Raw genomic sequence first — 23,043 nt, forward strand, 5'->3', positions numbered from 1 at the left:
GAGCCGGGGGAGGGAGCGGGGCGGGGACGGGGCGGAGCGGGACGGGACGCGTCTCTGGCGCGGGGCCTGGGCTCCGGGCGCGGCGAGGGGATGCGGCGGGGGAGGCGACAGCCGGCACCACCGAGGAAGGCAAGGGAGGCAGGGAGCCGAGCGAGCGAGCGGGGCCGGGGCGCTGCCCCTCACCCCGCTGACGGGGGAGCTGTTCCCGCTCTGCGGGGCTGCGGCGTGAGCACCCCTCCGGGGGCCCGGTGCCCGGCCGGCTCCTGGGCGCGACCGGGAAAGTTCGGGGGGCGTTTCCCGGCCGTGAGGCGCGGACCGGCGGGGTGGCCGCCGCTGCAGCGGGAAGTCCCGGCGGCGCGGGGCCGCTTCCCGCCCGTCGTGCTCCTCTCTCGCGGCGGCGGCGGTGGTCTCGCCATGCCGGCGGGAGGCCGAGGCCGCCGCCGCGGCTGCCTGCGCTCGGCGGGGCGGGCGGGGCGGCCTCCCTCGCGGGCGTGGCGTGGCGTGGCGTGGCCGTGTGTCGGCTGCCTCGTCCCGGCGGGTCCCGGGCGGCAGCGGAGGGTGCCGCCGGGCGGCGCAGGAGGAAGCCCGGCTGAGGCACGTCCTGGAGGACGCGCACCCGTTGGGACGGGGACGCGTTGTTGGCGCCGGGATTGGGTCGGGCCAAGTTCACTGGTGGTGCCTTCTGAAGCTGGTCATCGCTATTGTCACATCCTCATCCTTCTTCATCCTCTCTTTCTGTTTCCCGGCGCCAGTCGCCTCGCAGCTCTCGGGGCTGTCTGTTTCCCGGAGATCCTCGCTCCGCTCTGGATTTAGTGCAGAGCGCTGGCGGAGGGAGTTCAGCCACTGCTTATTCACCTGACCATCACCTGCCACCCAGGTGCCCCAGCCCTGCCTGTGCAGGTTCCCTCCACGCAAGCCTGTGACCCAAACCCAGTATATCCTGGTACATGTAAGGAAACGCAGGGAGCATGCCTACCCGGTATATCCTGGTACATGTAAGGAAACGCAGGGAGCATGCCTACCCGGTATATCCTGGTACATGTAAGGAAACGCAGGGAGCATGCCTTTTCCAGCTGCCCGTAAGGGATGGTGGTTTCTTGTTCGTTTGAAAACTCTTCAATATCCCAAAGTAGGAGCTCTCACAAGTTTATGTGTTTATTTTAACTGAAGGTGAAAATGTGCATGCGGTTATTTATGTTGGGGTTTTTTTAATAATGTTTTCAGGTAGTCTGATCCCAGCGAAAATACTGGACTAAGGGCATGGGAATCTGAAGACCTCTGTTTCTCCTAGAACAGGTGAAGAAGCTAGGAACAGTGACGTTAAAAATCTCTCTGGAGGGATTAATCTGCAAAAAGCATGTGCTTACTGATGATACGGAATGAAAAGAGGTTCATTTGCAGATGAAGAAAATTATCAGCTGGAAGGTGCTAATGCCCAGACATGACCTTCTTTTCAAATCTGATATGTGAAGTGATTTAGCCTTAGGAGGTTTTCTTTAACATTTTCATAAAATTTTGCGATTATAGGAATTGTCACTGGGAGTTAAACAGAAGGGTAAGCAAAGTTTTGTCTGAAATCTGCTGACTTTTTGCAAAAACTGAAGACATATTCCTTTCATAAGCTCTGTGTTTGAATGAATTGTGCACCAGTTTGCAGCCCCACTGAAGTAAAACTAAGTAAATGAATCCATATTATAGTTTATTTTTATCAGCTTTGTTACTTGGGCTGTAGGCAAGACTGTGTTCTACTTCCGGGGGGGGTGTGTGTAGAAAATTAGGTATTTTCTTGAAATCCATGTGGAACTTATAGAAATGCAGTACTTTGTCATAGCACGTTTTATAAGTTACAGTGCTCGTCACTTTAGAATGGTTTTCTTTTTGAATTTCATATGTTTTTCAGAGTCCTAAAATTTTTTGGTCTTTTGCCTGGCTTGCAAAATGGAGAAGATAGTTACAAAGTGGAAAATAATACACGTTATTTTTATTTTAGAAGTGGGTTAGAGAGCAAGATTATTTTTATTGAATCTATGTGATGTAGGATTTTCCCCTTTCATTAAAAGGAAGTAGAATTGTATCAACTGCTGGTATTTCTCCAGCTAAAGAACAATAAAGGAATAATGCAAAGAATCAGTGGATGTGATTACTGCATCCTGAAGTTTAGCGTGCTGTTGGATATGCTGAACCTTTACTTCCCTTTATTCCTTGTTTCCAGTGATAAATTAAGGAGAGATGGGAAACCCAGAAAACATTGGAGATGCGTATGTTGCTGTGATTCGTCCAAAAAATACGGCTAGCCTGAATTCTCGGGAATATCGAGCTAAATCCTACGAAGTAAAACTATTTACATTTTTTTATTTATTATTTTTTTAAAATAATAATTTATAGTAAATATATAATAATATAGCAGAACAGATAATATGATAATAACATTGCTTAAATAATGTCTACATATGTCATATCTACTATGCATTGCCCCATCCTTATGGTATTTGAACACTTTATGGTTTTGTAATACCTGTATGTTTCATGTCATTTCAGAGCCTTTTGCTCAGTACATGGGTGCAGCCTTGTCTTATTCTCTTTAACCTTACTGTTATGGAGGTCGTTCTGACTTCGCCATCCTGCTCCTCTCCATTCAATACTCCCTGAATTTTGTTACTGCTTTTACAGTGGTACAATGAATACCAAAAAAAAAAAAAGTGTTCTGTACTTGTTTCAGTTATGCTTAAACTCCTTTGGTTTCATTACTGTTTGAAAGATTTTGTTGCTTGAAGTTCCCATTGAAGGCCAAAAGAAAAAAAGAAAGAAAGTTTTGTTGGAAACTAAACTGCAGGGAGGCACTGAGATAACCCAGAGCATCTTGGATTATGTATTAGAAGCCACCAAACCAATTTCACCAGCCAATCAGGGTATTAAAGGTAAAAACATTTTAAGCTGATTTTTTTGTTGGTAGCTCTATAAAAATATTTTAAAAATTAAATGGGCGTGGAAAGGTTGTGCGAAAGCATGAAATTAGTTTAAAAAAAGGTGTGTTTTGAGGTTCATCAAAAAAAACCCAAGCCAACTATACAGCTAAAACCTTTAATTTATGTTTGTTTCCCTTTACCTTCCAACTCTATAAAATGCTTACTAAAAGATTTTTATTAAGTGTAACTTTGCCTGTCTGTAGTACTGCTTTACCTTATAGCTAAACTTCTGGTAAACCAGATTGAAGTGGCTTTTTTTGTCCTTAATTTCAGCTAAAACTTGACATGAACTAGTGAATTGATCGCTTCTAAAATCTGTTCTAAAGCCAGCATTGTTCAGTAGACAGTATCTACATGAAAATATTTCTTGCATAACTGTTATCACAGATATAATTTGCTTAGTACATTTTCTTTTTCATTGTTGTTGCATAGCTGGTCTAGCAAACCACCTCACACTTTTGCTGACAAAATTTGTTTTAGCCAGCATATTACATTTCCAGATTGGTATAAACTGTACTGACTAAAGTACTTTTTTTGCTGTGTACCTCATCTCTGCTTTGTAAATGAGGTTATACTGGGAAGGTTGTCAGTGCAGACAAGACAATACAGTGCTAACAATTTAGAAAAGGAAAGCTGGTTGCATGGTAAAATGTTGTGGGTGGCAATAACTCGAGTTGGATAGACTTAACAAAGCTACTTGAGCAGCAAACATGAAATAACGTAATAGCATTAATACACATTGAGGAATGCCTAGTAAAAACAAAAACTCTGTTTCTTACACAGTTCAGAGTGTTTTACATTGACTCAGACAGAGGGCCCAAGCATTAATATGCACAGCTTAGTGTGGCCACTGCTAAAATACGCAGCTGAGGTCAGAAAAGCAAACAAAATACTAAATTCTGTAAGGGTGGAAAGGAGGATAACATGGAAAATACTGTCCTACCACTACATGAATAAAGCATTCACCCTAATATGGAATATAGCATGCAGCTGTGCTTTCCCATTTCAAGAAGAGTCTTGTTCAACTTAGGTGGTTTGGGGGGTGAATGCTATGAAAAGTCAGGGGTATAGAAGAGTTGCTATGAAAAAAGGGGTACAGTTATGTAATTTTTCATGTTAATGGGTATATACATGTTTATGTTATTTATTTTTTCATATGTATTTAGACTTTCTTAACTTGCTTTAGATTATAGCTCATAATAATCATAATTTTTTCTTCCTAGAAATTAGGAAGGTTGAGTCTGGTAAGCTTTCAGATAGCCAACATTTTTTTGTTTGTTTGTTTTGTTGGTTAATTAATTATTTTGGGTTTTTTAATACTGTGCTAGGAAAGCGCGTAGTATTAATGAAGAAATTTCCCCTTGATGGAGAGAAGGCAGGGCAGGAGGCATCACTTTACATTGTTCCAACTGTTGTGAAAGGTAATGTGTATAATTTCTGAAGTTGCACCCATTTAAGCAGAAGCTGAGTTAAGGTTTTAGTAAGAATTTTTGTGAATATGCTATATGGCTTTCTCTGTATTTAAACATTAAAAGTTAGATTCAGGTGGAAACCTCTCTCTGAACACTTTAAAACTCAAAAAAATATTTAAAATTAAGGAAAAAACCTTGTTTTTAATGTTTTGCCTTTGTTTCTATAATGATAGCACACTTCTGTTTTAAGCTGTGTTTGTTCACTTGATTATATTTCAAAACATATGCATTAACTTGTATAGAGTTTACTGAATGCAAGTGTAAATAAGACATCCTATTCAGTTCAGTGTTGTTTACTCAGAGAAGAATGCTTATTGAAGTCTGTAAACGGTTTTGTTTGCATAAGAAATGGTGAATAAAGTCTTTAGAAGGCTAAGTAAATTGTTTGTCAGGAAAGTATTTAAAAAAAAAACCACCAACGTGAAGTAAATGTCTGTGTGCTTTTGAGGAAGCTCCTTAATTTTTGCTTTACTGATAGGCCTTAAGGATAAAAACTATCAAATAAAAACCATTGCAGAGTTACCAATAGCAATAAATGCCTCTTCTAGTCCTGAGTCCTATCCTTTTGTTCTGGCAACAGTATACATTTAATATTAATTCCTCAGATGAAGTTGATCACGTTGATGGAATAATAACTGAACTTTAAGGTTTTTAAGGCTACCCTGTTAAGTTGTGAATTGTTACATAAGGATTGTATGTAATTTCTGTCAATTAGCATTTGGGAAAAAATGAGTTACTGTAGTCTAAAGTTAGATTATTCTCTCAATTAGTTGGGAATGTGTAACTACAGAAGATGCAGAAAAGAAAATAAGGTTATTCTTATCGATGTGTCTTCAGAGTATGTTTCCTTTTTAGATAATACAAAATATGCATACAGTCCTGGATGCCCTGTGTTCTACTGTTTACAAGACATCATGAGGGTCTGCAGTGAATCCAGCACCCATTTTGCTACACTTACTGCAAGAATGTTAATTGCCTTGGATAAGTAAGAAATGCCATCAGTAAAAATACATTAAAATAGAAGTTAAACAAGAAAATTTGTAGATGTAGCACATAGTTTTTATGGCATTCTTGTGATTAAGAAGGAAATTACTGTGGTATCATATTATTTTTTCATATTTATCAGAAATTGAAACCTTGACAACGTATTTCTAAACCTTTTTAAAAATCTTTTGCAAACTGAAGAATGGTGTGCTTTTGTAAATCAAGTGGCTTTTTGGAAGTTCTTGCTCACAGTGAAGATTTTGTAAAATCCTATAAAATACTAATGATTAATCTTCTGTAAGTGACATAACTGCCATCTGTAAGAGTATTTGCCAGAGTGTAGTAAAAATATCCTGTTAATTGTATACCATTATGATTTGCATTTAAATTAACCCCATTGTTTACAAAGGGAGTGCATATTCCCCAGCCATACAAATTTATTTGCAATAGGGAATTAACTTTCAGAAAGGTGATTAGTTGTTTAGCCAGATTTATAGTAGTTTTACTATGGAGCATTTTTTTGGTCTTTTTTATGTACTCTTAACAAAGAAATACCAGACCTACTTCTGTAGGAACTTATTTGCATTATTAAAGTTAGGTGAAACTCTTGGCTAACATGGAAAATTATAAATTACAGGCTATTATCTAAAAAGTTACCATGTGTAAGGTTTTTACAGTTTATTAGTAGAATCATATTATTTCCATGTATACCATTGTGCCAGTTGCTATATTTATTTGCTACTTAATGAGTGCCTTCAGACTCTAAGCTCTGCTTAAGATGTTTTACCAGCCTTACAGTTCTGAGAGAAACCTTGAAAGTATAGTAGAAAATAGTTTATTTTGATTATTTTTTATGTACATAATCTGAAACAACACTTTTCAAAGGTTCAAACTACCGTAACTAATTTATCTGCCAACTGCTTAGAGAAAATGCCTGAAAATACCTCAGAGAGGCAAGAGGGTGTTTATAGTATGATGATCACAATTTTACAGTCCTCCTTCCCAGCAGGACTATGAGTAAGTGAAGAGAACATGGCTTTTGCAGAACATGATAGCTTGGATCTGGGACTTAAAAATCCAGGCCTGAGCACATGCATTGAACTGCAGGCAACGTTCTGCCATCCTTACACATTGTCCTGGGACAGACAAGAGCCAAGCGGTCTGTCACTGCATCTATCTTTCCAAAGCATGTACTTATCTTTCATCTATATTTCTGGGCTAAATCACTAAATGGAATTTATTGTATTCCAGCAAAGTACATGTTTATCTCAAGCTTGTGAGAAAGTATGTGCAGAAACCTGAAATACAAACCTGGCTTTAGACCCTTAGTTAAAATGTGCCCCATTCAACATAACACTGAAATAATTTAGCAATTCAGTCGAAATACATTTATCCAAAAATCCTGAGCACTGTGTTATATTGCATATGTGGCAGGAAAAAATGCAGCATGTGTACAGTGCTGACTTTCCCATCTAGCTCAGAGTAAGAGGGCTCTAAAGCCCTTCTATACTGTCAGTAGGAGTACACTTAGAAGGGAATAACCTTCAGTACAGCTTTGTGAAAAGGCAGGTGGTAGCCTATGTGAAGGAGACTTGGCAGTTTGGAAACTACCAAAGGACCTTATAATTTTTTGCCTTTTCCCACCTCTCCCTAATGAAACCCATGAGTTAGAAGGCTTAAATCGGCACAGATACTGAAACTTCAACTCACCCTTAAACAAACTGCTTTAAGTTTCAAAATTTGTATGTTGAGAGTAGTAATACTGATAAACTGAAAGTAAATGAAATGGCGACATGGTGGTGTGGTTAAGTGCTTTAGCTATAACCAATGTTACTCTTGCCTTAGCTTATACTTTCCTTTTCTTTGAGAGTTTGCATCCGCAGGAAATGTGTTTGAGCAAATACATTTGCTTACCTATATTTGGTTAAAAAAATTGCATGGCTGGGAATTAATTTAGTGCTATAAAATTGGCTGTGCACATTATCATTAATATTATTTTTTTTAATTAAGATGTGTAATTATCATACATGCAACCCTTAATCAAACAAAATAATGGACACACATGACCAAAATAGTCCTTCTCTACCTCAAAATTACCTTCCCTTTTTCTCCTGCAGGTGGTTGGATGAACGGCACACCCAGTCTCACTCCATCCCAGCTTTATTCAGACCATCTCCTCTTGAGAGAATTAAAACAAATGTAATAAACCCTGCCTATGCTATAGAACCTGGTCAAACAGAAAGCTCGTTACACATGGGTTATACTGCCTTGGAGATAAAGAGTAAAATGCTGGCATTGGAGAAAGCGGATATGTGTATCTATAATCCTTTGTTTGGATCTGACCTTCAGTATACCAATAGGGTAAGAACTATATTTTCATTTTATATTTGTGAAACATACATACGTTTTCATTTTACAATTCATTCATTTATTTGATATGAGTGTGTGCTTTATGTTTAATATAATCAGATTTCTTTATTGCATACTTACTGCTAAATGGTTTTTCAAATCATCACATTTGAACATCATTCTCTTTAATTACAAAATGTTGCTATCATAACTTCGGTTTCAAGAGAATACCCGGCCTGGATGGGGGATTGTTCAGCCAAATCTCAGTAAGATATTTTTTCAGCTGTGTTTAAATTATGTCTTCACAGGTTGACAAAGTGGTAATAAATCCATACTTTGGCCTTGGAGCCCCAGACTATTCAAAGATTCAGATTCCTAAAAGAGAAAAGTGGCAACGTAGCATGAGCAGTGTCACAGAGGACAAGTATTACATTACATTCCTTTGTCATTAATGGATAGTTTTGTTTTGTTATATTATAGTAGTACTTGGTAGACTTGCTCGGAATGAGATCCCTATTACTTAAGAGCTTTGCGGTATAAATACATATTTTAAAAAAATATTTGAGGTTTCTGAGTACTGAAACACAACAATTTAAGGACAGATCAAGAAAGGTTAAATTATAAACATTAGGGAAGCATTTCTTAGCATAATGAATACAGCTGTGGCTTGACTACTGCATGACTAAAATACTAGTTGTATGAATATTGGCATATTTTAGCTGCATGAGCTTAATTTTTGTTCTTCATGTAGATCTACAGTTAGTGCTAAGTTAGTAGTTTAAAAAAAAGCTGATGTTCTCAACTACTGAAGTATTTCTGAACTGTGTTTTGCTTCTGTTTCCCGTTTTAATTCATAGGGAACACCAGTGGGTAGATGATTTCCCTCTTCACCGCAGTGCTTGTGAAGGCGACTCTGATTTACTAAGCCACCTTCTGGATAAAAAGTTTTCTGTTAATCAGTTAGATAGTGACCACTGGGCACCTATCCATTATGCATGCTGGTGAGTCAAATTAGTATAGTTTTGCCAATCAAATGTATTCTTGCTATCATGATTCCTTAGCACTCATCATTTATGTAATTTATCATACAGACTCAAAAATGAGAAATCAAAAAAACTCTAGACTTTTTACACTTTTACTCTAATATATGTTATTGTTCACCTTTTGAAGAGGAAGATGGCTTCAGGTTTTGAGATAATTTCAATCTGAATGGTTTCAGAGGAGACCAGGTGTGGAGATCATATCATCAAACACTTACCTATTGCCTCTTATATCTGTCCTGAAGCATCTGTTCTAATTCCTATTGGGGACACTGGGTCTAGTTTAGTGTGGTAACTTTTACAGTCTTTGTTAGTTAAAGGCTGTGAGCAGTTTTACAGCACAGGAATTGCTGAGCTGAGCACATCTTAGTGATGGTCAAGCTTTGAGTAGAAGGTTGAACTAGGTGATCTGCAGATGTCAACTTGTCTAATTCTGTGATGATTTACTCTGTTCATGCTTGAGAGCTTTCCTCAGTTGTTGTAAAAATCCTTTTGTTTTGTCTTTATGCAAGTTAGTCTTCTGTATTTATAGTAGTGTCTGATGATAGGAATAACCTGAAAATCAAACTTAGTTATAAAAAAAACCCACATATTTTATTTTTAGTGTTTGTCAGCAAGTTTGCGTAAACAGTATACGCAAGATTTACCATTTATCAGCATGAGGCTTAGAAGTCCTCAGTATCCATCTGCATGACAATCAGAAGCTTTACTCTGATTCTCACACAGATTTTTTTTTTTTTCAGGCAAGGCTGAGCTGAGCTCTGTTTTGCCATGACTGAATTGCTACAACTACCCAAACTTAGCTAGTTTGAAGCAAGGTTTGGTGTGTCTATAATGAATCCAATAAATGGTTACTAGACCAATGGTTACCAAAGAAGTGTAGAACTGATACTAATTTCTACAAACTTATTAGTGTTCCACTGTCTTTGGTGTAATTTCAAAACTAAAAACACTTGAGCATGGAAATGCACTTTTCTATATTTAGGACTATCTGAAAAAAGATTTTATTTTACATTTGCTGCGTCTGTTCTGCTTTAAACCTGTCTGCAGGTATGGAAAAGTTGAAGCCACTCGAATGCTGTTGGAGAAAGGGAAGTGCAATCCAAATCTTTTGAATGGCCAGCTTAGCTCTCCTCTTCATTTTGCTGCTGGAGGTGGGCATGCTGAAATAGTACAAATTCTACTAAATCATCCAGAAATTGACAGAGTAAGTTCTGTTTGTGTATAGAAATAGCAGTTCTAGCAACAGTTTCGAGCTTGTGTGTGTGAAATGTTTTGTGTCCAGATCACAGTGTGTAAACACAATGATTCCGTTGAGAGATTACAGAAAAATGGTTAAATCTTTTTCATTACCTCTACTTTTCCAATTGTATATCAATTAAATGTTTGAACCCTAGGACCAAGGATTTTAATTATCTCAAAAAATGTGTAAATGTTTACCTATCTCCAGTGAAAACAATGTATTATCAGTGTTTCTGTTTATGTTTGTAGCACATTACTGATCAACAAGGAAGATCTCCACTGAATGTCTGTGAAGAAAACAAACAAAATGAGTGGGAAGAAACTGCAAAACTGCTGAAGGATGCCATAAATAAACCTGTATGAGTTCATTTTCTAACTAGTTTAAACTTTACATTTAATTTACACAGAAACTTGTAAAAGACCTAGGCTCATAGTTGTTATTGAAAATGTGCAGGATACTGAAATTGTTAATGTAAATATTGACAAACTGACATTTTGTCTCTTTAAATGGTTCTGCCTATATTTATTGCTCAAGAAGTACATGTAAGACTTTAAACGTGATCTTTTAATTTATTTGTAGGAGCATCACATCAGCTACTGATTTTATATCAACTTTTGATCATACAACCATTAGCTTGCTTTATGTATTATCATCTTACATGTTGATAAACAGGAGCATTCAGCTGGCTAAATAAATGTTGGCTTCTGCAAAATAGGCTGTACGTCAGTTAGTCAGTGTAGGCTTCCTTGGCAGTCAGTGGAGATCTAGCCAGGATAGTAAACAAAATTTACGATGTGATTCCTCTCATCCTGAAGTAGATTTAAAATTAGCCAAATGATATAAAACTCCTTGTTTCTTTTCTTTGACTTGGGATGCAACTTGTATCTCTGTAGGCAGGTGGCAGTAAACCTGTCAATTTTTCAAGATGTTTTAAATTACCTTCATTTCACTCTATATGAATGAATCTTCCAAAATAATTAATGAAGAATTGACCCCCTTTATTTTAGGGATCATATTATGCAGTTGGTCAAATGGCACATGTGTGTCTAATGACTCTAAAAGACTAATGCACACATTTTAAGTAGATCTCACAGCGTTATAGGTCATATTAAGTTGTTACTTATTACTGTTGAAATAATACATTAAAATAAAAAAAAATACTGCAATAGGAGTCACAGTGACTACTGCAGCAAAAATAGACTAATGTTTTCCATTCCAGTTTCATTTTCAGTCAGTTGTCATTTTCCAAGGTATTCGTCTTTTTTTCTGGAAGTTTTTAGGACCTCAGTTCTTGATGACTAAGTAGATTTGAAGAAGGGAAATAACAAATTCCTGCAACTTTTTTACTCAAGCAGCTGAAACATTTAACCTGTTAGAGAGGTGAAAATGAAAGGTTTCATTGATTTATGGCTTGTGTGTGTGTATATATATGCTTTAAGCACCCGATTTACATTTCAGTACGTCTTTCAGGAGGCATAGTCTGGGCCCACATGCAATTCAGTGAAAGCTATGGGAGTTCTGAAGGGGAAAATTATTTATTGTTAGTATTATAGAAGTGCTAAAAGATCTTAGTGAGATTGTATTCTTATTGTACTGGGATCTGTGTAAAGGGTGGTGCTTCCCTCTGAAAAATCAGTCTTTTTAGTATGGACTAATGAGGGGAATAATTCATAATCTGCCAGTAATAGTGACGTGGACATTTCGGGTTATGCATAGGCAGTTGAGCCCAAATCCCTCAGGGAACTTTTAAATGCCTGCTTGCCTTTTTGTTCAATGGAAGTGAAGTCCTCAAAGTATCGGTAAGATCTTTCTTGTAGTTATTGTGGTAAAAAGCACAGCATCAGAACTTGCATAGGATGAAACAAGCAGTTTTGATAAATAGTGAATATGCAGGAATTGTGCAATGTTCTTTCTCTCAACAGTATGGATGTTGCTGAATTATGGTAAAATTCTTTTCCTCTTCAGAAGCACCAACAGAAAGGATTTTAACAAGTTCTTTGTTTAAATTTTTATGTAGTATGAGAAGGCACGGATTTATCGTATGGATGGGTCATATCGCTCTGTTGAGTTGAAACATGGAAACAATACTACTGTACAGCAGATAATGGAGGGAATGCGTTTGTCTCAAGAAACTCAGCAGTACTTCACTATCTGGATCTGTTCTGAGAACCTCAGTAAGTAGCAAGGAAGATTGTGATACTTGAGAGGTTATCATAGTTTTTTTTATTTCTGCTTGCCTCTAGAAAAAAATAATATTTTCATAGGAAAATAGGAAACATGCTCTCTGACAGTTCTGTATTACCCTCTTTCTGTCAACTTTGAAAAGCCATCTTGTAGGAGTTAATTTGTATCTAGACTGTCTGTTAATACACTTTGCCCCTGCCAGAAACTCTGTAATCCCTGTAGGTCTCATTCTTTATATCTTTTGCGTAGGGAGTGAGACCAAATTTTCTGTTTTCTCTGCTTAAGCTTTCTTCCAGCAGATCAACTCCCAGCCTTTACAGCCTGATGTCTCTAAACTGTGCTTTCAGAGCTATGGAGAGCTGCTCCGTTGTAGCTATCATTTTGGGTATCCCCTATAGATCTGACCCTGTATCACTGTGGCATCTATAATGTATTTCATCTAGGAAGATGAGGCTAGTCCATATTGCCTTTCTGTTACAGGGCATCGTTGCTGTCGTAGTCCTTACTGTTACTTTACCCTGATTTTAGTGGTATTTTTCTTCCCAGATTATCTGAAATTGGATGCATGTAGTTCTTTTTACTAATGTTTAATATAATTAAAAGTAGTAATTAAAACTCATTAATGTTTTTTCATTAGGTCCTCTAATCATATGAATTTTCATGTGTTTTGCACTAAAATAATTTTTGATAAAAAGGTTTTCAAATATATTTGGGAGGTAATTCTGATACAAAACGTCATTACATTTACTGTATTTTTTTTGGTATTTCTGATCTAAATAAAAAGTATATCATAGTTGTAGTCTTGAGATATATAGCAAAATATATAGAACCACAAAAGAGTCAATGATTGTGATTGTTTTGTTAGAAAACATGGTCAACAGTACTGCTGCAACAAGATAGCTATGGGACACATTATAATAGATTTACAAAGGACAATTCAGGTCTGGTAGGATACTGTGTTGACAGTACCATTAACACAGAAGCCTGCATTTAAAATTTTATTTAGAAATGTCAATCTTCTGAAACTTTCTGAAAAGTTTATGGTTTATATATATAAAAAATGGCAAATACATTTATAGGATAACCTATATCTGTATTTTTTTGTCAGAAATAAGACTATTGGACTTTGTATTCTTCCCATAATAATTGAGACAACAGTGTCTAATGTTGTATTACTGTTTTTTAAGGTCCATCTTGGTATTCCACTGAATTTTTAAATACCACTTGACTCTTGAAAAGCTGAAAATAACAAAGGTTCATCACTAGTGCATTTAGTGAATCAATGCTGAGAGTTTTGTCAATAAATCCATATTTTCAAAACCTTTTATATATAGCAGTTTAGAAAATACAGGGAAAAATGTTTGTTAATGAGTCATTAGTTACAGATACTCTGGTTTTGGTGCAGCACTTAGTCATATGTGTGTATATATATATGTGTGTGTGTGTGTGTGTGTGTGCTGGGTTATTCTGTTTGTTTATTTATAAACAAAACCTGTTATTTTTCAGGCCTCCAACTGAAGCCATACCACAAGCCTCTGCAGCATATTCGAGATTGGCCTGAAATATTTACTGAACTAACGAACTTGGATCCTCAAAGGGAAACTTCACAGCTTTTCCTGAGAAGAGATGTGAGACTTCCATTGGAAATAGAAAAAAAGGTCTGCATTTGGAAGTGATAGTGTGAAATCATGGTCAGAGTCAGAACACTTTGTGTTTAATGGCTGTAGTAATTTCCAAACTTGTTTAAACTAGACCTCTCTTTTCCTTTTCTGTAATAGTCTGAGTCTTCAGGTTCTTCCCTCCCTCTCTCTTGCCTTCCCGCCCTCTCTCTCTCTCTCATTTCTCACCTTCCCAACTGTTTGATTTATCATAAGTTTATGTGCCTCAGTCTCTGTCTGTCTGTCATACAGCTAAAAACAACCTGCCCAATTTTATTCTCTTCCTTGTGCTGTGATTTTTCAGATACTTAATTGGTCAATTTCATGGGGATTATTCAAACATATTATTCAAAATGGATTCATGGGAGAAAAAACCCACAGATGTCAGTGTTTCTGTGAACCTTTTGATTGGGCATGGTATGCTAGTCACCTTTAATTTGTAAGTGTGTTAGATCAGTGATGTCTTGAATTAAGTCAATGAAAATATGTCATTTTTTCTATTACAAAGCATTACTAAAATGTACTCTTCCATCAGGATCACACCTTTGTCTTCTGTCTCTGAATCGGTGAGAAATTGTGTTTATAGTTTCTTAGCTCATTTACTTTTACACAGAAATCATATTATTTAAATTTTTTTAACAGATTGAGGATCCATTGGCTATTCTTATCCTTTTTGATGAAGCCAGATATAATTTACTGAAAGGTTTCTATACATCACCTGATGCCAAGCTGATCACACTGGCAAGTCTGCTTCTACAAATAGTCTATGGAAATTATGAGAGCAAGAAACATAAACAGGGCTTTCTAAAGTAAGTGTGTGTGTTTTAAAACTGAAAATTATGGTTTTAGATTAAGTATTTTTAGATAGCACGTACTATGGAACTCTCAAATTTTAGGTATGATATATTTAGTATTTTTCTCCATCACTGAGCTCTAGTTCAGAGTAACCACATAACCCTTGTAGCATTAATAGAAGCTGGACACGGGGTCTGAAAAATACATTAATTTTAGTTATTGCAGTCGCAGGCAGAGGGATGGAGGTTCTGTATTCTCCAGGTCTATACTGAGATACAATAATACCAAAATGAGTGACAGTATTCATGTGAATGAGGGGTTTGACTGGACTGAGATTTGGACAATGCTGAAGAAACCTCTTACTATGTCCAGTTAGACCAACTTCCGGGACTGCCTTTCCTCCCTCTTTGAAGAGGACAGAGATATTATTTCTGTTCTCTCATTTGTATGTGAACTGCTATACTAAATTGGTCAGAAACATAGCACCAGTAGGGCTCTGCCAGATGGTGCTTTTCTCTCCCCTTCTTTCTGCTTGCCAGCACAACAGTAGCTGAGCTGTTCAGGGATATGGCTTTTTCTTCCCACATACATTTCTACAGCAGTATCTGAGCACAGCAGGATTCCAGTTATCTACTGCGTGCACCTTCACTCCACCCCCTACCATCTCCACCTCCATTCATGTAACAGCAGCTGTGCTATTCTGGAATGCTACTATACTTCTCGTCTCCTCTCATTCACAGCATCAATTGAACTGTCTTGGCTTGATTTTTTTTTTGGTTGTATTCTCCACCGTCAGTAAAACAGAGTGCATTGTCTGCCACCATTACTCTGATGTAAGTGTGGGCTGCCTCTGAAAGGGCTGGCTGTACCGACTGCACTTGTTCATTCTTTTCCCTTCCTTCTGTTAGGTGTAGAGACTGTACCATTACAGAGTAAGCTAGGTGAATGAGCTCGCTGACTGGAGAACTTTTGGGTGGGCTGTTCAGTAGGTTCAGCTGTTGACCCATCTTGTCCTGCAGTTACACAGTTGGTAGATTGAGCATAAGGAGAACTGGGTTTAAGTGGGACTGCCCACCTGCAGGAGTGTGCAGTTAAACGCAGCTGGGTTTAATACAAAACTACCCCCTGCTGAATCCCAGGAGCTGCACGGTGGTGTTCTTTTCCACACTAAGGCAAATCAGCCATGTGGTTCTGAGCTGATCCTGCTCAATGGAAGTGTTTGGCTCTATAGACAGCACTACTTGGAAAGATGGTTTCGGCCAGATAAAGAGCCTTGTGGGCATTTGGGCATGCTTTCTGCCCATATTTAAATTAATATGTTGGAAAATATCTCGACTTGCTCTTCAGCCAGGTGAAGAGATTTATATCCTGAATTTTTTTGTAGTTGACATAAATGTTTATTAAAAGACTGGTCATTTCAAAAATATATCCAGGCTGTTGTTTGTATGAGAGTATCCTTGACCTCATAAGATCTGGATGCATCGTCCTGTGCAGGGTTTTTGCTTGGTAATCATATGTGCAGTTACTGACAAACAGTTTAAAAATTACTAAATAGGTTGCATCACTAAGTTTTTGAGACTATCTTAATTGTGCATAAAAGCAAACTAGGAAAGGCTTCCTTTTAGTGTTTTTTGTTTGCTGTGTTTTGGTTTTTTTTTAAAAAGGCACTTCATATAAATAGCTTCACTTTCATGTCATGTAATACGTAACTTTCGTGTGGAAAATAATTGGGCCAAGTCCTTGGTGGTGCTGAATACAGCAGTGAAGGGAAGAGTATCTGTAAGCTGTCATCTTTTCTGAGTATGTGATATTCTGCTGTAAATGGCTTTTGGTATATAATTTTGGCTTCGAAACTGCAATTCACCAAACTGGTCTGTAATCAAGTAAGAGTCAGGTGTTCTGCTGCCAGCATTTCCTCTCCCTGCTGTGTCCATGATGCAAGTGTGTAACACAAAGCTGGATCTCCATTAACTGAGAATTACACTGTATCTTAGGAAGCCTTAGCTTACCTTTCAGGAAAGCTTCTCACCTGATGAGGCAAGATAGCGTAGGAGCTGACTGTCTAGCTCAGTATGTGACTTGAAGATACAAATTGGCAGGCATTGTTCTTTCTCCTTACTTTGTTTAGTGAAGAAAAACTTTTCTGCTTTGTTTTTCTCTTAGTGAAGAAAATCTTAAATCTATAGTACCAATCACTAAACTAAAAAGTAAAGCTCCTCATTGGACAAACAGGATACTTCATGAATACAAGGTGAGATAAATAATAAAATAGTAGAAAATACTGTCTTAAAACACTTTTTGACTGTTTGGTTGTCAGTTAATGAACAAAAGTACTAGTATATAAAGCTAGAAATGTGTACGTTCTGAATTTTTGGGATGGGTTGTTGGAATGCTGTTTTTCTTGTACAGTTCCAGTTGATCTGTTTGTTAGAAGTAAATACAATTATCATCTGTTCATTTATCTTCAGTGTTAACTGTGTATTGGGGATACTGCCAATTCAGGCATACATGTAAAAAAATCCACTCTGAGTTACATTTTCACATCTGCTTGTAAGCGATAGATCCACAAAGTCCTTTTTGCCAGTGTTACTTGAATGTTAGGGATCTGATAGTGCTGCTGATACACATGTGTGCATACACACAAACTCCTTTGACTAGAGCAGTTAATTGAGCAAAATTTTTAAATGTGGACTTGGGCTGCTTCTGTAAAAGACATCTAACTGAGGGCTGTGGATTCCAGACGGGGTCAGAGGCACCTGAAGATTAAATTTGTGAACTTGATAAAACATTATGGAAAATGTGAGGTGTGTCAGAGGAGAACTGTATCGGCTGACATGCATCACTAACGGTAGCTGCCAGGAAACACTGCAGAGGCACCCAAGGACTGTTTTCAGGCCTTGCTCCTCTTTTGAAATGAGGTTACTCAATCATAAACTTTCTCTTGGTGCCTGCACCCTTTTTTGTCAGAAACCAGCAGATCGTTCCTGTTCTTTTTAATACAGATGAAGGAGGGGATGATAGTGATCTTTCTAAGACTATGGTATAGCAGAGGGCATAGCAGAGTAGTCTCTACTCTTTCTTCTATCAGATAATATGTAAGAATGAGCATAGCTTTCTTGACTTCTGCTCTTAGACCATTATTTTGGGGTGTGGGGTATGGGGGAAGGGGAAAGGAGTTGCTATCTTTTGTTCCAAAGGTATTAATATATTTTACATGTTAAAAATAACTGTGTAGAATTCTGATAAGCTGCAATGCAGGGTGTGGATCCAAAGCGGTTGGTCCCATCCACCACGCCCACAGTCATTGCCCCCTAACTGTTTAAGACTTGCGTTCTTTCTCATGCCTGTGCTTTATCTTGTGTGTGGCCCAGCCAAGTTTTTTGTTTGTTAGGGTACTTTGCATCAGTCTATTTTGAGGTGGGAGCACTCTAGCGATCATTTGTTGTGACTGTTTCGCTCTTCTGAAGAGGAAGAAATGGAAGCCTGTCTCATTCTGAATGAAGGCTCCACTAAAGAAAAGAAATCTGTACTTCTGTTTTGCTTGCAAAAGAAAAAAAATCCATGTTTTTTCAGGGGGAGGTACTTGCTCATCTTATCATGCCTCACTGGATTGGACCTTAAAGGAGGAAGAATGCTTAGTTTTAAGGATTGTGATGCATTTAGTGTCAGATGGGTGCATAGCTGCATATCCCTGATGGGTCCAACATACTTCTGAGAGAGGCAAAATTGTGGGGCCCTGCAGAGGTTAGGTCTCTGTGGTTCAGATTTCTGAGGTTCGTACAGGTATCTGCTTTCTGCCTCAGTCTCCTTTTGCATTTGAGCGTTTCTGTGGCTCTAGGGTTTAATTTAGATGTAGGAAGATGGTTGCTGGGAAAGCACTTTGGGAATGCTAGTTTAGTGGGAATTCCACTAAATAGTGGATTTTCTTCAAATAAGCACAACTATTTGGGAAGACTTGTTGATTGCCATTGTTCCTTTATTTCTAGAATCTCAGCACCAGTGAAGGTGTAAGTAAAGAGATGCATCACCTTCAGCGCATGTTCTTGCAGAATTGCTGGGAAATTCCTACTTACGGAGCAGCATTTTTCACAGGACAGATATTCACCAAAGCAAGTTCAAGTAGCCATAAAGTCATCAAAGTGTATGTAGGAGTAAATGTAAAAGGGCTGCACCTCCTCAACATGGAAACAAAGGTCAGCTTAAACTGCCAATGATAGCTGTTAAGCTTAATTCTGTTCTCTTAAATTCTTTGTGCTAGTAGTCATTTTACATCTGGCTGTTTAGTTAAACTTGACTGTGAAGATTTCCAAGATTTTAAGATCTTTATAAGGCACTACTAATAGAAAGCCTTGTATTTTTCCACTTTACTACTTTATAAGCTACAACTACATAGTGGAACATACTGTTCTGAGTCAGAATCCTGTCTAAGTGAACGAAGGAAAGTTCAGTTTGTAAGTATGGAAAATATTTTCTGAGTGACAGTTTCCTACATTTCATTGTAGGCTTTACTCCTCAGCCTAAAGTATGGTTGCTTTATGTGGCAGTTGGGAGATGGAGATACATGTTTTCAAATCCACAGTCTGGAAAACAAAATGAGCTTTATAGTACATACCAAACAGGTAAGCATTGTCATTTTTCATCCTTTATATTCAACTGTTTTTTCCTAAACTAGATACATGCCTTTTCTCTTTTGAAATTGATCACCCTTGTACAGTATAAAAGAAGCCCAAGCCAAGCCACCGCCAAAATGATCTTAAAACTTTCTTTTTAAGATTTCAGAATGTTTGCTTGTTTTCCTAGCATGTGAAGCCTTTATGGTTCAAAATACATAAAATGCATCTGTAATCATTAGGGTAAACTTTTTCTTTTTTTAATCGAAACTGTTTGTTGCATGCGCCCAATCCCTCGGACTCAAAGATAATTCCAAATACAGTGAGAATCACAGAGTTAGAGCTGGTAATTTTGCTATCAAAACTAGCAGAGCTTGAGACTGGCTAAAACTGAGGATCTGTGAAGGCAGTATTATAAAGCAACTTCACTGCAATTGCTACCAGCAACTTTTGATAGTGTTTGTGGATGTCTGATGGAAAATGCTTGTTTTACCCATAGTCTGCATCAGTGGTACTATGCCATGTTAACATATGTTGTGACAAAATTACAGCTTTGAGTATCTTGCATACTTTGACAGTAGTTGCTTTTGATTCTTATATATTAAGGTGGTTATAGGGGAAGTGACTGAATGTTTTGAAAAACGCTTTGATAGCTGAGGAAGATCTAGGTTTTATTTTCCTTGTTTCTAAAATGATGCAACTTCTTACTTATTTTTATCTACTTGCATTTGTCATATATTTGAATGCGTCATAGTTCCGAAACGCTGATAGAATTTAACTGTATACCTTTATATAGGCAGGTCTCGTTGTGAAACTTCTGATGAAATTAAATGGCCAGTTAATGCCAAGTGAAAGAAATGAATGATGGAAATGAACAATAGCTATGAAACAGCGTCTGACAGCTAAGCAAAAACCAACTTATTTCTCATCATAACAGAAGACTTCCATATACATGAATTTTACACAACAGAGAAGTCAATTTGTACAGTTTTTTAACTTTGTACAGAAGCTGCATGGTTTATTTTTTTAAAAACTATACAACTTATCTATTATTTTTATAAATATTTTTGTGTTTTATGTATAAGCTATTGTAGGGCTTGAGCTTAACCAATAAAGCTAATGAAATGTAAATGGTTTTCTGAGTTGGACGAGTATGAATCAGGTAAGGCTTTTGTTCCCAGAGGACTATGGGACCACCAGTGCTATTAAGCAAGTCTCAGTTAACCTATTTACCTTTCATGCCATTCTGTGGAACATCAAGGAGGTTGTATATGTTATGGTATTTTGTAGACACACTTTATTTTTAAGATACTGTTGATAAGTATGCAGTTAGACCTTTGAGCAACTACTTTTGATAAACTCTTGTTTTTTATTTGGTTTCTGACAAATGTTACAGCTAGCTTTTTTTTTATTCTTAACTTTCTCATACTTTGTATTCATATTTATTCTAAAATATTGCATGAGGATATCAAAAGGGAAATACTTTAAATCATTCAGAAGCCATATTAAATGTTTAGCATGCTTGTTTTTTAAAAAAATGGATTTTTACTTTTGCTGTGCAATATTAAATGTGTATATGGAGGAGGGGTAGATACAGATTTACAAATCAGTCTTACTCAGAGGACTTCAGAAAGTTTAATAAACCTTACCCTGGATTGCAACACATATGCAGTAATGAAAACTCATATACAAGGTACTAAGTTATTTCTGTTAAACTAATTTTCCTACTGATTACTTCAGTTTCTTGAGGCTGCAAGCAGTGCAGGATCCAGGAACGAAGATTTATATTGCAAGAAAGTCAGATACAGCTTGTAAGCATTTGGCCTCCTCTTTGCAGAGTCGGGATTGGGTCTCAACAAGTTGGGTCCAAAGTACAAGGTGGGACCCTATGCAGCCTGAAACATGTCCTTGTATGTAAAAATAGTATCCATAACATAAATCCTTAAAATACCTGGTTGTATTTCAGGGTTTTAAGTGCACTTGACTATTTCTTCCGTGTAAAACTGCATGCTAAAACAGTGTGCAATATTTTGTAAAAAAGTTTTTATAAAAAAATAAAAATTAGCACTTGCCTCTAAGTTTTCAAATAAAAGTTAAAATGAATGTTAGGAACTGTGCTGTTGTACAGTAACTTTACTCATGCCTTACTAATAGTAAGTGCAGTTTAAGAAATTAAAGTAGTAAGCAGTTAAAAAAGTGAACAGGAGACTTATATTTTTTAATCTTCTTAGCAAGCTATACTTTTTTTAGTTAAACTTCACTGGCATAAGTAACAGTAAATCTTCATGGGTTGTTATATTTTATTTAAGGTAGATAATGCAAGTCAGGTCCTTCATAGTGCATCCTTGCTGTCACTTGGCGCTGGTATCAGAAATACACTTCTCTACATAGCACTTTGTTAGAAAACTAGAGGAAAAAATGTTAAAATGTGTGTCAGTTGCATATTTAACAATACTATTAATATGCCTTATTGCTGTATAGTTCTTTCTGCTAAATTCTTATTTATTACTACCTAATAAACTGTTTGCAACAAGTCATGTTGTTTTTGTTGTTGCAGCCAGCGTGAAAGTGCCATCAAATGCCTTACCAAGCAGGTGTTAGTACCAAGGAGCAGTAACAGGCTCATCTTTGCAAAGTATGTAGGAAGCTCATGAGAGAGGATCACAGAGGAGGTCCCATGGTGACTACAAATTAAGGTAGTGCACCTTGGAAACCACTCAGGAATTCGTCAGGAAAACGGGAAACTGTTACTCATGGCAAACCAGAAGTTTGCAGATGTTGCATGTCAGTGGAGTCACTAAGCAGGGAGTACCCGGTTATGCAGTCCTAGCAGGCTTCTGGCACCTGGGGACGTAGGAGTTGCCTTGTCACAGCAACACAGGGGAGAGTACAATCCTTCAGTCAAAAAGTGGGGAAATGAAAAATCACAACAGAGAGAAATCCAACACTGTAGAGAGACCACTAGTAACAACCATCCTATCTGTACCAAACAACAACAACAACAACAAAAAAATGGAAACGAGCTGCAAGAACGACAAGTCTGAAAGTTATGCCTTTGTAAGCAAGAGATACTCGGCTCAACTCCTACAGCTTACCTAGCAGGCACGTTTTTAAAAAAAACAAGTAACGGTATAGCTGATGAAGCAAAGACTGGAGCGTAGAACACTCCAGCCAGGTGCAGTAAGACAAAATAGTAGCTGCAAGCTTAAAGCCGTGACGAACAGGCACAATTTTACCGAGCGGAATAATTAATCGTCGGGCCAGCGCGCTGGCCTGAGGATTGCTCACCCCTGTGAGGGCGGGCCTGGCTTCGGGCAAGGAGCGGCCCCACCTGGCGTTGGGTGCCTTCTGCCGTGCTGAAGCGAACCCGCGTGCTTTTTGGTTGGGGACAGCCCGCGCCGCCGCCGCCTCCTCACTTACTCCAAGCACCCGCCCGTGGGTCTCCGGCCCTTAAAGGTACGGGCCGGCTCAGGGCCCTCCTCCCAGCTTCGCGCCCCGGGGCGGGGCGAGCGGCGGCCCCGCTCTCTCAGCGCCCCGGTCCCGGCACCACGCCGCCCTCCTGCGGGCGCCTGCGCAGCCGCTCGGCGGCGCCGTCGGTTGCCGCGGCAGCGGGCGGACGCCCTGAGGGAAGCGGAGGCGGCGGCGGCGGCGCTGGGGAGGCCGCGCCGTGTGGCCAGCGCCAGGGCTCGGTGTGGCGGCGGCTGAGGTGGGCGCCGAGATGGGGCACCGGCCCCCTTTGAGC

General features: G+C 38.5%; 1 protein-coding gene across 3 annotated transcripts; it reads left to right on the plus strand.

Annotated features, from left to right (window-relative positions):
- The first annotated feature begins 18 nt into the window (after positions 1-18).
- KRIT1 (KRIT1 ankyrin repeat containing) lies at positions 19-21,834 on the plus strand. 3 transcript variants are annotated; one of them, XM_069775223.1, is made up of 18 exons: positions 19-129; positions 1,225-1,425; positions 2,213-2,331; positions 2,759-2,918; positions 4,295-4,387; positions 5,294-5,423; positions 7,540-7,783; positions 8,080-8,195; positions 8,629-8,772; positions 9,862-10,018; positions 10,303-10,410; positions 12,072-12,228; positions 13,745-13,896; positions 14,539-14,705; positions 16,855-16,942; positions 18,678-18,884; positions 19,194-19,310; positions 20,098-21,834. In XM_069775223.1, the coding sequence occupies exons 3-18, from the start codon at positions 2,230-2,232 to the stop codon at positions 20,164-20,166; spliced, it is 2,211 nt and encodes a 736-aa protein (XP_069631324.1). In that variant the 5' UTR covers positions 19-129; positions 1,225-1,425; positions 2,213-2,229; the 3' UTR covers positions 20,167-21,834. The 3 variants fall into 3 exon arrangements, with proteins under 3 accessions (XP_069631324.1, XP_069631320.1, XP_069631325.1); XM_069775219.1 differs by having other exon boundaries at positions 1,225-1,296; XM_069775224.1 differs by lacking the exons at positions 19-129; positions 1,225-1,425; positions 2,213-2,331; ... (1 more) ...; positions 4,295-4,387; positions 5,294-5,423 and adding an exon at positions 5,539-6,439.
- The last annotated feature ends 1,209 nt before the right edge of the window (positions 21,835-23,043 follow it).

Source organism: Haliaeetus albicilla, chromosome 2, assembly GCF_947461875.1.
Source record: "Haliaeetus albicilla chromosome 2, bHalAlb1.1, whole genome shotgun sequence".
NCBI classification, from domain to species: Eukaryota; Metazoa; Chordata; class Aves; order Accipitriformes; family Accipitridae; genus Haliaeetus; species Haliaeetus albicilla.

Coding starts and splice junctions, on each gene's coding strand:
- KRIT1 (XM_069775223.1), top strand. CDS start 2,230: ATGGGAAACCCAGAAAACATTGGAGATGCGTATGTTGCTGTGATTCGT. Junction 7,784..8,079: donor ACCTTCAGTATACCAATAGG/GTAAGAACTATA, acceptor ATGTCTTCACAG/GTTGACAAAGTGGTAATAAA. Junction 16,943..18,677: donor GGATACTTCATGAATACAAG/GTGAGATAAATA, acceptor CTTTATTTCTAG/AATCTCAGCACCAGTGAAGG.